At 42.9% G+C, this 15,064-nt stretch overlaps 1 protein-coding gene across 6 annotated transcripts in view; it reads right to left on the minus strand.

Annotated features, from left to right (window-relative positions):
• Nucleotides 1-15,064, minus strand: part of acbd4 (acyl-CoA binding domain containing 4) — a 163,563-nt gene that overhangs the window by 98,531 nt on the left and 49,968 nt on the right. For all 6 annotated transcript variants that reach the window (XM_072561605.1, XM_072561606.1, XM_072561608.1 and 3 more), the window contains 3 exons: nt 11,063-11,260; nt 8,907-9,016; nt 5,375-5,651 (listed from right to left, as the gene is read on the minus strand). In XM_072561605.1, the coding sequence (XP_072417706.1) occupies nt 5,375-5,651; nt 8,907-9,016; nt 11,063-11,260 (585 nt within the window). The remainder of the gene's footprint in view (nt 1-5,374; nt 5,652-8,906; nt 9,017-11,062; nt 11,261-15,064) is intronic.

Genomic DNA, 15,064 nt, shown 5'->3' on the forward strand with positions numbered 1-15,064 from the left:
CTCTGAGGATGATTTAACGCAGGAGAATAATCCCTTCATCCAGCAATACTCTGTTGTCATAATGGAGGTTCAAACACAAATAGGCCAAGCCTTGTTTAATGAACCATTTCACAATTACCTCCTCATTCTGTGACCTTTGCCATCAGAATAAAGCAGGAAACAGAACAATAAAATGGAGGCAGAAGGTACAAGGTCTGTCTCTCTAATGGGGGACAGTACACCAGTGTCCCATCTGATACCTGGAGGCCACAAGTCACAGAACACTCAAGTAATTGTATTCAATGGATCGTTCTCCTCAGAGAACAGCTTCACAGATCAAATGCAGATTAAAAACAAGCAGGTCAGGTTTCACCAAACGGCAAAGAGTGTCACCAAAGATTGAAGCAATTATATGGAACCTCCTTATAATCTTACATTACATTCCTTCCAAATGCTCAAAAGGTGTGGTTGGAGCTGGTGTTACATTGTACATTGGCCTGGCTAGTTGTACTGGATCCTGATAGAGCTACTGGCTGCAGCGTCTGTTATCTGCAAACCTAGCAACTGGGATGTTCAAACTCACTACCATTTCTTTCCCCTTCTCTTTGTAAAACATACTTCTGACAGGAAATAGTTCTTAAAATCCCAGGTGCACTCTGGTACCTCATATCCCTTCTCTCATTTAGAAGCACATGCAATACAGTCCTGCAAAGTTACACTCAACATGACACCTCACAGACTGAGCTTTCAGCCATCAGTGTGGGATGGCCCTAATTTAGCTACAAACCTTGGTGTTGGGTATTTGCAGGGTGAGCTCTGACACTTGGTCAATTCACAGTCAGTCAGAGCATCAGTCAAAGAATCGAATCTGAGTTTGGCAACCCCATTGTTGAGAAGACCACACAGCAAGCAGCAAATACGTATTCTTTGATGTTGCAGCCCTTTTCACATCAATTAACACCGACCTGGCCAAAGAAACACTGGCATCACTGCTAGGAAAACCAGGGCCACAAACACCATACAGCACCAACTTCATCAGCAAAGACAACATCCTCAAGCTAATAAAACCTACAAACAAGTCAACAGAACACCCACAGGATCACCAATATTAAGGCTTTTAGTGGAAAGTGTAATGTAGAGACTTGAATAAGTTGCCTTCCTATCCATCCAACCCAAACTTTGGGTCCACCACGTGGATGACATCTTTGTCATCACAAAACGGAACAAATTAGAGGAAACATACAACACAATCAACAATATCCTGAGAGGCATAAAATTCACAAAAGTGGAGGAGAATGACAACAGACTCCTATTTCTGAATGTACAGTTAATGGAGAGCTTCAAACCAGTGTCTACAGAAAAACAACAAACACAGACCAAATGGTTAACATCAAAAATACCACCAGGGCTTCGCCGGAGACTCTCACTAATGATGTTACCTAGTATGGTGACAAAACGTCTGAAAACAAATCCTCCAGCTCAGCGAGCTCGCTTACATACTTAAGAGTATTCCATAGAAAGGCACAAAAGTATTTTGCTGATAGGAATCAGTGGTTTGGTGCCAGGATGGGTACCAGTTGCTGTTCCTCATCCTACAGTATGTAGTCCTGGTCAGGGATGTCAATGCTCCCCCCTTCATTTAACATCCTTAACTCATAGACTTGATACAGAGTCAGAGGTTTACAGCATGGAAACAGGCCCTTGGTCCCAACTTGCTCACACTGCCCAGTTTTCACAATTAATCTAGTCCCATTAGCCTGCATTAGATCCATATCCCTCCATACCTATCCTATTCTTGTATCTGTCTAAACATTTCTTAAATGAAGAAATTCTACTCACTTCCACCACTATCTCTGGCAGCCTGTTCCAGACACTCACTACCCTCCATATGAAAGAATTGCCCCTCTGGACCCTTTGAATCTCTCCCCTTTGACTCTAAACCTATGGGCTCTAGTTGTTAGACTCCCCTATCAAGGGGAAAAGCTGAAGTAGGCAGGAGGTTGGAAGGGCACAGTAAGTGCGGCAGCATCAGGAGGTGGAGGTGTCAATGTTTCAGGTATAATCCTTCTTTAGGACTAGATGTGGGGCTAGGGGGAGCTACAGATAAAAAGAGGTGGAGAGAATAGTGGCAAAAGCTGTTGGCTATCTATCTCATCTATGCCTTATAGTGCAGAAAGAGGCATTTGGCCTGCGCCAGTTCACATATTGAGTACTAATTATCTGCCTATTCCTCGGGAGAATGAGATAGCAGTAGTAAAAGGGCAAGTTTCGCACCTCCTTATACTTGCCTGGAGAGGTGTGCAAAGGGAAGCAGTAGTTAGAGGTGACTGAAGAGTGAATCAGGGTGTCATGGAGGGGACAGTTCTTCCAGAATATCGAGAGAGGATGAAAAAATCTGTGGGACTAAGGCCATTCTCTATTGAATATGTGGCGGTGGCGGTGGTGGTGGGGGGGGAGCTGCGACGACTCGAAGAAAGAGGATTGGAGCCCTCTGGTGGTTTTGGGTGGTTAAACAAGAGGGGAGAGTGCACATGCAGGAAACTGGATGGATGTGGTCAACATCCCTAACAAACCTGCTGCAGTGGAAGATGTATGAAAACATATCATCAGCACAAATGCATTGGGGAAGGTGAGTCTGATAGAGTGGAATAGACACATTGCGGGAAGTGGGATTATATTGAAGCTAGCTGTGTGACTTACTGGGCTTAAAGTAAATATTGGTCAATAGTCTATCCTATCCTCAAAAATACAACTTGTGGAAAATTAAAGTGGTGTCAACAGTGGACCATGTGAAGGCCATACCTTCAGCTTCCAAAATTCGACCTCTAGAATTCATTCCTTAAACTTTTCTGCTTCTCTTTCCTCCTCTAAGATCATCCATAAAATCAACCATTTTAACAAATCTTCTGTTCTAATATCTCCTTATATGTGAAGTTCTATTTGATAAAGCTCCTATGAAGCACCTTGGGACATTTTACTACATTAACAGTGACATATAAATGCAAGGAGAAAGTGAGGACTGCAGATGCTGGAGATCAGAGCAGAGACAGTGTGTTGCTGGAAAAGCACAGCAGGTCAGGCAGCATCCAGGGAGCAGGAGAGTCGATGTTTCGAGCATCAGCCCTTCATCAGGAATGAGGGGGTGGCCCAAGAGTCTGAGATATAAATGTGATGGAGTGGGGAGCTTGGGGGCAAAGTAACTCGGAATGCAACAGGTAGATGAAGGCATGGGGGGGGGGGGGGGGGGGGGGGGGGGGGGGTTGGGGGGTGATGGTGATAGGTCAGAGAGGAGGGTGGAGTGGATAGGTGGGAAGGAAGATGAACAGGTAGGGCAGTTCAAGAGGGTGATGCCGAGTTGGAAGATTGGATCTGTGACAAGGTGGAGGGAGGGGAAAATTAGGAAACTGGTGAAATCTACATGCCCTGTAGTTGGAGGGTCCCTAGGTGGAAGATAAGGCATTCTTCCTCCAGGCGTCAGGTGGCTAGAGTTTGGTAGTGGAGGAGGCCAAGAATTTGCATGTCCTTGGCAGAGTGAGAGGGGGAGTTAAAATGTTTGGCCACAGGGCAGTGGGGTTGTTTAGTGCGGTTGGATCTGGATAAGGTGGGGGAGGGGAAATGAGGAAACTGGTGAAATTTACATTGACCCCATATGGTTGGAGGGTCTGGTTCGATCTGGAATCAGTCAATTTCACCAGTTTGATCATTTCCCCTCCCCCCCACCTTATCCCAGATCCAACCTACCAACCCACCCTCCCCCGCCACCGCAGCAAATGCAAAACCTGCACCCACACCTGCCCCCTTACCTCCATCCAAGGCCCCAAAGGATCCTTCCATGTCTGACAGAGATTTACCTGTACCTCTACAAATGTCATCTACTGTATCCATTGCTCTTGATGTGGTTTCCTCTGCATTGGGGAGGCAGGACGCTAACTTATGGAACATTTCAGAGAACATCTCTGGGACACAAGCACCAATCAACCCCATCGCCCTGTGGCTGACTACTTCAACTCCCCCTCCCACTCCACCAAGGACATGCAAGTCCTGGGCCTCCTCCACTGCCAAACTCTAGCCACCTGACGCCTGGAGGAAGAATACCTCATCTTCCCCCTTGGTACCCTCCAACCACTTGGGATCAATGTCAATTTCACCAGTTTCCTCATTTCCCCTTCCCCACTTTAATCCAGATCCAACCTTCGAACTCGGCTGCGCCCTTTTGAACTGTTCTACCTCTCCACCTATCCGCTCCACCCTCCACTCCAACCTATCACCATCACACCCCCACCTTCATCTACCTATCACATTCCCAGCTACCTTCCCCCAGCCCCAGCTCACCCTCCCCCCAGCTCCCATTTATCTCTCAGCCCCTTCATTCCTGATGAAGAGCTCAAGCTCAAAACGTCGACTTTCCTGCTCCTCAAATGCTGCCTGACCAGCTGTGCTTTTCTAGCACCACACCTTTTGACTCATAAATGCAAGTTGTTGATAACTTCGGATCCAGTTCAATTCTGTTTCCAAGCCAGCAGGTACAGGGCAGTGGGAGTCAAGCTCAGGTGTAGGAAAAGGTAACCAGACTATTGAAAAGAGAAAGATCCCAGAAAACGGAGCAGGTACCGGCAACAAATCCAAATTCATATCAATCCCATCAATTATCATTACAAATCACTTTAATGCACATTGTTAACAAGTCCCAGTTCATTGCATCCAACACAAATACTAATTGGGCGAAAGTGAAGACTGCAGATGCTGGAGATCAGAGTCTAGATTAGAGTGGTGCTGGAAAACTACAGCAGGTCTGGCAGCATCCAAAGAGCAGGAAAATCGACGTTTTGGGCAAAAGCCCTTCATCAGGAATGAGGCAGGGAGCCTCTGGGGTGGAGAGCTAAATGGGAGGGGGGGCTGGGGAGAAGGTAGCTCAGAGTACAATAGGTGGATGGAGGTGGGGATGAAGGTGATAGCTCGGAGGAGGGTGGAGCGGATAGTTGGGAAGGAAGATTGGGGAGGACAAGTCATGAGGATGGTGACCTGTCACCAGTTTCCTTATTTCCTCTCCTCCACCTTACCCCAGTTCCACCTGCCAGCTCAGCACCATCCTCATGACTTGTCCTACCTGCCAATCTTTCTTCCCAACTATCCGCTCCACTCTCCTCTCCGACCTATCACCTTCATCCCCACCTCCATCCACCTATTGTACTCGTAGCCACCTTCTCCCCAGCCCCAATCCCCCTCCCGTTTATCTCTCCACCCTGGATGCTCCCTGCCTCATTCCTGATGAAGGGCTTTTGCCTGAAACATCGATTTTCCTGCTCCTCAGATGCTGCCTGACCTGTTATGCTTTTCCAGCACCACATTAATCTAGACACAAATGCTAATTGGACAGCCCTTTATGTGTACATACCTTTCCCCTCAGTCAGCCATTCAGACAAGGGATTTGTAAATGTTATCTTTTTCTTCTTATTGTTCCGTCCGACCAGTGCAATCCCTCCACCACCATTAGTTGCCCATTCATGTGTCTCTTGGTTTGGAGGGAAATTGTCAGACGTGTTTTGGTAAGCATCTGGTGTACAAGTGGAAACATTAGCACTGCACAGCAATACCGTGGACCCGACATCCTGTAAATTCTGCGAATCTCGGGAATGCTCTGCAACAGCCACTCTGCTCTCAATTGCCGAGATCTGGAAGACAAAAATAATTCACAAAGATGATTGCTAGACCAGCCTTCTCTGATTAACTTCAGGGATCAGGGAAGGAATTCACAGCAATCTCTTGTCTTTGATGTTTTAGTTCTGTTTATTTAGCTTTGTCAGAGAATTAAATGAACTGGAGAGACGCCTTGACTGGACAAATTCTTGGCCTTCTGGATGGAGACTGTTGACACAGTCTGAAGAGCCTTTTTATAGCTGCCTTTCCTTTCATGTTTATCAGCACTTGAAAGGGTTGGTCTACACAATGCTCTACCTGTGACTAGGATGGTAGGTGGCTGTGTTCAGATTAGAATGGTTTGGGACTACTTACCTTTTGAATATTGCATGAAGCAATAACATCTCAAGTCAGTGATTATCATACTTACCAACCCTGATCCCTTACCCTCCTTTTCTTCGGCTAACTAGCCAATCTAATCTACACCATTTCTGTCTGACCACTAACCTCAGAATTCCACCTGGATTCCACAGCCTCTCTGGGATGCAGGCATTGTTGGCAAGTCCAACATTTGTCAGTATCTACTCTCCCCCTCCCCCCCCATGTCCCTGCACAGAGGCCAATATCCCATCACCAAGTCACCCTTTATTAACTTGTGCACATGCTAGCTGTGGCCAGTCAGCTCAGAGTCAGGACCTGAACTGAGGAGATTCTAAATCCCCTGTTAAATTTTTAAAAAAATTAATCCCCTATTAATTTTGGTCAGCTAGTGCCTCCTGATTGGCCCAGGTTAATAACTGCAATCAAGAACTTGCTTTTAGCTGTAACAGAGTGAGGAATAAGAGCTTCCAAGGCAGCGGGCCGTGGAGGGGGTCGTTAGGGCCGACTGCCTGCCCCTCTTCTGGGGTTACGTTAGAGCCCGGGTGTCCTTGGAGAAGGAGCACGCGGTGTCGACCAACACCCTGGAGTCGTTCAGGGAGAGGTGGGCGCCACAGGGAGTGGAGTGTATTATTTCCCCGTCCGACTCTATTTTGATTTAGTCCCTACCCTCCCCTTCACTGTTTTGATCACACAGCATTGCCCTGTGGTTTGAAGGGCAGTGCTTGTCACTGGCCACTCGGGTGTTTTTTCATCTTCCTGGTGGTGGAAATTGAATAAAGATTCGTGCACTTTGTGTCCTTCACTGTGTTTTACACCTGCACACACACACACACCATGGGTGCTGGGGAATAAAAATAAGCACTACCGCAGTTAGGCGGTAGTGTGAAGGAAAAAAAAGAAAAAAAAGAAAAAATAAGAGCTTCCACATGCATCTTCAAAACACCAGCAACTGCAGAAAGCTAAACCTCAAAAACCTGGTTCAGTGGGAGCTCGGTCAGGCTGCTTCTCTTAATCTGACTTTTAAAAAAAAAAGAACCCAAGGACTCACAAGGGCCTTTAATCTACTGGCAGTGAGCAGACAGCGCATCATTTCGGTCTCAAACCTTCTTCACAAAAACAAAACCAGGACAAAATACACCTCTTAAAGCCGTAGTATCGTTACAATAGACATAGGGGAGGTTGTGGTTGCAGGGCAATTTGAAACAAAGAATTGATGATTTAAAATTAAGGTGTTGTTGGATTAGGGGTTACATTGCAAGCACAGCAATGATGGGTGAACCGAACTTGGTACGGGAGAAGGATGTTGAAACCGAAATGGTTAACCAGCTGAAGTCTGTCATGGAAAATGGTTGGGGTGGGGTGGGGGGTGGAGGGGGGTGTGTGGGGAGGCAGCTGTGTGTTGGAATGGGCAAGTCTAAAGGTAACAAAGACACAGGTGAAAATTTCAGCAGCAGCTTCACCAACCAGAGGTGTTACTCTTAACATCCTTTCGGTTTAAATGAAAGTTTTAATATTCAAGAGGATTTTGGAGGGGCGAGTGAAGAATATTGGGGAGATTTATTGGCCGTTTGTTGCTTCCCCCAGGACATTTGTTGGATGGACAGCACTCATGGTAGGGCATCATCTGCAGCATATACAGAAAGAATGGGCTTTGTGTGTTTATTCGTTGAAGGTTGTACTCAACCACAGCAAGTTGCTCCCTCTAGTGACCACTATGAAGATACGCAGAAGGGGGTAAATGGAGCTACAGTAAAAATGACAACATGGGACTGTAATTACACCTAGGTCTCTGAACAAATACCAACTCTTCTGCTTCAGCAACTAGCAAACAGCTCCTCAGAGCAGCTATTGCTAACATTTCCTGGACCACATTTAAATGCTGAGGGCCATAACCTTATCAAGATTAGAATTCATTAGCTAGTTAAAATTGCATCTTGATGATTATATAGGAAATTCATGTAATTTAGAGAGAATGGCATAATGGTTTATTGCAGGACTGACATATACTTGATTCATGAATTCAAATCCCACCAAAGCAGCTGGAGAATTTAAAATCAGTTTTCTTGTAAGAAAAGAGTCAATGGACCCTGTGTAACTAGTAGTTTATTGTAATGCTATTTCAGTAATGTCCTTGTGGGAAGATTATCTACCATTCTACCTGATCTGACCTGGATGTAACTCCAGAACCACAACAAAAGCGTTGACTTTTAACAGCTCTCTGAAATGGTGTTGCAAGACATTCTGTTGTCAGCTCAGCTCATCACTACCTTCTCAAAAGGCAATTAAGAAGGAGAGATAAATGTTGCCCTTGCCAACAGCTCCCATATTCTATGAACTAACGAGAGAAAGTTATTTTGTATCCTTGTACGACACTGCTGTAAATCACTTGGTAACATGCATGATCAGCACATGCTTGGCACGCTCTCCAATGTCCTCTTTGTTCAAAGCAGCAAATCTGGAAACATAGCAGAAGGGTGATCGGACTCGAAACACTGACATCGGCTTTCTCTCCACGATGCTGTCAGACCAATTGAGTTTTTCCAATAATTTCAGTTTTTGTTTCTGATTTCCATTCTTGCAGTTTTTTTTTAAAAATACATGGAATTTTTTTTTGTTTACTGGAGTATGTGCAAAATTCACATCCAAGATATGCAATATCCACAACCATACCCCCAAACAAAAATAAACCTTTATACACAAATTCCTGATACTGCAACACAGAGCTCACAAAGAATATCAGTTCCATTTTAATGGCACAATAGCAAATACAGGTAAGAGCCAATTCCTGGTTCAGTAAGTTGGCATTCAAAGAGTGGTATTCCTGAACCATCAATTTGTCTTCTTTTAGTCTCAAAATATTTTCAATTTTAAGCTCTTACAAAAGATGAAAAGGTGCACTTAAAACTTACCCTCTCATGGTCCAGTTCTTCCACAGAATCACAGAACACTTCACTTTCTGAATCACTTGTAAAATGATTCGGATCAGCTATTTCCCCTGTGTAATTGTTGCCAGCATTGTCTGAAAGTCAGAAGTTGAAATGTGCCAAAAATTAAAATTGACATTAAGCAACAAATGCCCAAAAATGTGAAGTTTGAGCTTTCATGCCCCATAATATGTATTAGATTTCATTTAACCTTCTACATTGTGGTCCTTCACCAGGGCTTCTGAATGTCAAACTCCTCAAAGATTAAGACACCAGTCAGGAGCATACTGATTTCCATTCCAATCAAGTCATGAAAACTGGCTTCAAAATGACAAGCTGTGGTTTTAGCTTTATTTTATATTTTCTATGCGAACCTGTTCAGAGATGTAACTACACACCTCAGGAGCAGATGGGACTTGAACCCAGGCATCCCAGCTCAAAGACACTGCCACCATACCACAAGAATTCTTGGGCTATGCAGTTTTAGATGTCAAAATAAAACTCCAAACATCTGCAAATAATTTCCCAAGCCTCTCAAGTGTTCAGGACATAAGGCACTAATAACTTAACAGGCATTTTGTAAAGGAAAACGTGAGGGCAGCTAAAGAACTGAATGTAATCTTCACACAGAGAACCTTTGATTTTCTAACTGAACGGACTTTCAGAGAATTTGTCATGACAACAAATGGGGCCTTAGTTAGAATAGTTTCCTTGCAGAATGGTGAACTGCTTTAAACGCCAAAAAACCTCCTGCAAATATTTCATGATTTACTGATACCATGAGGATTGCAGGAAATACAGTTAGCGTAAAAACACAATTTAATCAAGACAGTGGCAGGGGAACAATTTTCAGTCTTTTGCAGTTAAGTTTGAATTAATGATCATCGAGTGCACATTAAAAACTGGCCCTGGGAGAGTGACATTCGCTTGCAGCAAGAGTGGGGGTGGATGTAAATAATAGACTTTGTTTCTTTACAGTGCCATAAGTATAGAGAATTACTGATTATAACATCCTGTTGTCTAAAAAGTGTTTTGCACAGTAACTGTGACTCAAGCAACTTGTTGAGAAATTAAGAAAATACAGCATTTACTCCTTTAAAACATTATTATATGATTACTTTCCAATATTTTTATCATTGTTTTAAACTTCAGATAAATATTCAGATCTATGATGTCTTCCACCTCCCAGCTGTGGTCCTAAAGATTTCAGGCTGGAGTGCTTACAATGCATCAATAATGATACAACACCAAAATGTTTAGGACTCTTTTTGTAATTGAGACAGAGGCCACAATTACAACCTTGGGAATCATGGATGAAAGTAGGTCGGGGGATGTGAATTTTACTAGCAAGCATGCTGGGCTTACAGGAAACACTAATGCTCCACCTGCTACACTAGCATTTCTCCAAAAGCACTTACACCTCTTAGACGCACCCCTTGTCACCTCCTTTCAAAGGAGAACCCACCTGATGGGTTTCTCAAGCCAATGGAAACAGTTGCTATGTATTATAGTTGGTCTATGTTATATTGGGATAGTGTCCCTTTAAGAGTTGAATCACATGACACTGACAAGTCATCAGCCTGTTCAGACTAGTTTTGAACTTCCTTAGAGTGTAACATTATGCAATAAAATCTCTCTGCTGGGCTGCAGACACAGACAAATTTGTGTGTTCTTTAGTTCTGACTAGAGCCTAGTAACTGCCTAGTGCAGAATAATAGTGGTTAAAGATATAACTGCTGCTACAAGGATAGCACATGGCCTCCTGAAAATGTTTTAATAAGCACTGCCCTCTGTCTTTCCTTCACTGAAATCACACGTAGCAGGTTTACAGTGTGCCAAGATTCAGTTTCAGTGATCTTAATTTTATAACTGCTCACCCGAGCCAAATCCACCTTTTTTGGAAGATCAAGATCAGCCCAAAGCTATGCAGAGCAGGAAGCCATTTGGCTTCATGCCTGCTCCCACTCCAAGTAAAGAGCTTTCCAGTTAAGGCTGTTTCCACATGGCCCAGCTATTTTATCCCCAGGAACTTATCCAAGTCCTTTTTTGAACGTTTTTGTTGATTTTGCTTCCATTGCTCTTTCAGGCAGTTCATTCCAGGTCCAAACACTTCGCTGTGAAAACAATCTTATCTCAAATACCTGTAATGTCATGAAGCTTCAAGGGATTTTCCTGAACTTGCAGTCTCCCCATGGTTTCCTCTATTGTGTCCAATTGAGAGATCCCTAGCTCTGGATGAGGATCACCATTTTCTGAATAAATGTCTTTGGCCTGATGTGCCTCACTGTTATTGTCACCAGTTTGGCTGACCTCATTCTCCTGAAATCGAACTATTTTTTCTAAGAAAAGATAAATCCATACTTAGTTAGTTATATTAAAGCTGTTTGACATTCATTGCCAGTTAAATCACACATTGCTTTTCCAAACTTTTTTTTCTTTATTCTTTGCTGGGCTGTGGTTGCCTTTGGCAATGCCATTGCTAACTGCCCTTGAAGTGATTGGCTTGTTATTGCTGTTCACTGATCTGGCAGCCTAGTTCAGACAGACCTCAAAATAATTATAAAATCATTTCCCTTCCCAGATTTTTGTATGAATGCTGCCTTTAACCTATAAAAGTATCAAATATTAGAGGTAGAGGCAGCAATTACATCAGAGGGATGTGATGTCAATTATGGATCCAGAGTCATGTGTGGGCCAGACTGGATTAGGAAGGCAGATTTCCTTCCCTAAATTCCTGAGTGAATCAGACAGGTTTTGACAACAATCGACAATAGTTTTATGGTCACTGTTACAGAAAACAGTTGACGTGGTGAGAACTAAACTCATGTCCTCCACAGCATTAGCCGAGAGCTCTGGATTAGTAGTCCAGTGACGTTACTGCTATGCCACAGACTGTATGATTTGGAATCAGAGACTGAGTTATGGCACATTAGGAGGCCATTGGGCCCATCGGGTCCAGCAACTTGCAGACCGGCCTTGGGCAAATTCACCCTTCTGTTAAAGACAGAACATCACATCCCTCTGCAACTAATTTTAATACTAAATACTCTTCTCTGTTAATATTCAGTAATCATACAACCACTTCTTTCTAATATTGCCTTACTTACTTTCAGGTCTGTCTGAACTGGACTCCTTTATCAATTGTTCTTAAACCTAGATCCACAGATCCCTGGGGGTCAGTGAAGACTTCCCTGAGGATCTGAGATATAATCAATCAATCACTTTGTACAAATTAGTCAGAGAAGGAGAACCAGCTGCTGCTGGGGTTAGAATATATTTAAATGGATATGTGGAATAAGCAACTATCATTATAATGCTCCCTGTCCCTCTATGTATTTCCAAAATGTTCTGCTAATTGTGCGATTGAGTGGGCACTGAAAATTGATGAAGGAGGAGGGCATTAGATTTCTGAGGCATTATGCCTTGTTCTGGGGAAGATGGGACTTGCTCGATCTGCATGGCCCATACTTGCACAAGACCAGCATGAATATCCTCAGAGGGTGATTTACTAGTGAGGATTAAATTAGATTGACAGAGGGATTGGAACTGGAGGGCTGAGTCAGAAAGCTCAAACTTTGAGCTTGTGACTCTGAACAGATGAAGCAAAGCTCTAAAGGTGTACAGCACATGAATCTGCAGAATTAAAAGTGCATAAGTGTAAGTACAAGAATAGTAAATACAGCCGATGAATAGAAAACGCAGTGACACTTGGTAGCAGGATGCAACTGCTATGACAGAAACACATCCTAAACAGGGGTAAATGAATGACAGTTCAATAGCCCTGGACATAGAGCTTCAGGCAGGACAGAGAGAAAGATAAAAAAAGGTGGAGCTGCAGCATTATTGCATAAAGAATGTATTACAGCTGTGAAGAGGGAAGAAACATTAAATTAATCATCAAATGAGGCCATATTGGTTGAGCTCAGCAATTAAAAAGGGAGCAGCCATACAAGTTAGAAGGCCTATAGGAGTGTAATACCAGATGCCTGAACATTGGAAGGGAGAGAGAAGAATAAATATGTAGGCAAATTTCTGAATGCAAATTCAATAAAGCAATAACGGTCGGGGACTTCAACAATCCAAATATCAACTGGGATATAAAAGGCACAAAATTCTTGAACTGCATTAAAGAGAACTTTCTTAGTGAGCTTGAGAGGGAGGGGATGCAATTCTTGATTTAGTCGGAGGAAATTAGGCCAGTGAATGACGTAGCAGTTGGTGACTATTTTGGAGATGTAGGACCAGAATACAGTTAGATTTATTGAGAAGGACAAAGATAGAATAGGAATAAAAGTTTGAAATTGGGGAAGACAGATTTTATAAGGTCGAGCAATGATATGCTGAAAGTAGACTGGGTACAGGTATGGAAGGAAAATTGGTGAGAATTCAGTGGAAGGCATTCAGAAATTTGAAATGCAGGGACAGTGGATACATGTACAAAGTCAAAAAGTGATACTGCCAAGTATAAAACTTCCTGGTTATCCAGAGCATATAGGGTGAGATAAAACAGAAAATGAAAGTTTATGAAGGTCACAAAAAACTATTACTGAAGAGAACCTAAAGTTGTGTTGAAATTATAGGGATGAAGTAAAATAAACAGGAAATCAGAAAAACAAAGAAAGGATATGAGAAAATATTGGTGATAAAAACAAAGCGTCGACCAAAGATTTGTATAAGAAGAGTAGGAGGTTAACTAAGGAAAGGGAAGGGTCCAATGAGACACGTAACCTATGTATCAATGAAGGTAATGTCAGCAGGGATCGAAATGAATATTTTGTCTCTATTCACAAAGGAAAGAGATGAGGCAGATATTCTAGTTAAAGAGGAAGTGTGTGACATAGGAGATAAAATATTCAGTATAAGGAAAGTACTGAAGGAACTGAACTTCTTGAAGGTAGATAAATAACCAGGGTCAGATGAATTGTATCCTAAGCTATTTAGGGGATCAAGGGAACAATTAGTGGATGCTCGGAGGATCATTTTCCAATGCTCAGTGACACAGACAAGCTACCAGAGGATTGAAGGTCTATGAAAGTTCAACCATTGTTTAAAAAGTATATGCAAAATGGCCAAATCATCCCACCCAGACCCTGACCCCATTCAATCCTCATAACCCTACAGTTTCCATGACTAACACACCTAGCCTGCACACTCCTGGACACTATGGGCAATTTAGCATGGCCAATCCACGAAACCTGCAGGTCTTTGGACTGTGGGAAGAAACCTGAGCATCCAGAGGAAACCCATGCAGACAAGGGGAGAATGTGCAAACTCCACACAGACAGTTGCCCGATGCTGGAATCAAACCAGTGCTGGGAGGCAGCAGTGCTAACCACTGAGCCACTGCGCTGCCCCATACCTCTGTCCTCCCCTATTATTTCGGGTTTGTCTGGCCTCTCTCATTACTATTTACATCAGTAAAAAAATCCAAAAATTGCTACTCAAGTAAATGTTGATTTTCGTAAAAGCATTATAATTTATATGCTGCACTTTGATGATATGGCTATTATGCTGTATCTGAGGATCTGTGATTACCAGTCCATCAGAAAAGCACCAAACTATAAATCCTAGGTACCCCTTTCAACTCTACGAGACTGCTTTACTAGTTATCATTATTTCTGCTCACCGCTTCAATTTTATTCAAAGATTTTCTTCTCCACTTCACTTCAGGTTTAAATTCATATCCAAAATCTATTCATAAAACTATTAAAGTCAGTATCAAAATCATGTATGTAAATTAAACAAAAAACAAATGGCTATATGATTGTGTTTCACCCAGTAGCATATAGGAGCAAATTACTACTTCATCAGAGCTGTGAAGAGTCATCTAGACTTGAAATGTTAACTTGCTCTTTCATCATAGATGCTGCCTGACCCAGTGTGATTTCCAACATTTTGTTTTCAACATGATTTTATAGTTTAATGCATCAATCTGCATATTTATACACATTCATTTGCAAAGGGAAACAAATCCACATTTTTTATTGGGTTGAACTTTCCTGTTTGCAGTTAACATGTGGTGGCGAGGGAGTTTCCTGGTGTTCAGCCTGTGGTGGCTCACAGGAAATTTTCCCATGATCCACTGCTTTTTCACCTGAATAATTAAGCAACTGACGTGCTGGGCGCATTTCGTGTGGAATCTT

This window comes from Chiloscyllium punctatum, chromosome 42 (genome assembly GCF_047496795.1).
Source record: "Chiloscyllium punctatum isolate Juve2018m chromosome 42, sChiPun1.3, whole genome shotgun sequence".
In the NCBI taxonomy this organism is placed as follows: domain Eukaryota; kingdom Metazoa; phylum Chordata; class Chondrichthyes; order Orectolobiformes; family Hemiscylliidae; genus Chiloscyllium; species Chiloscyllium punctatum.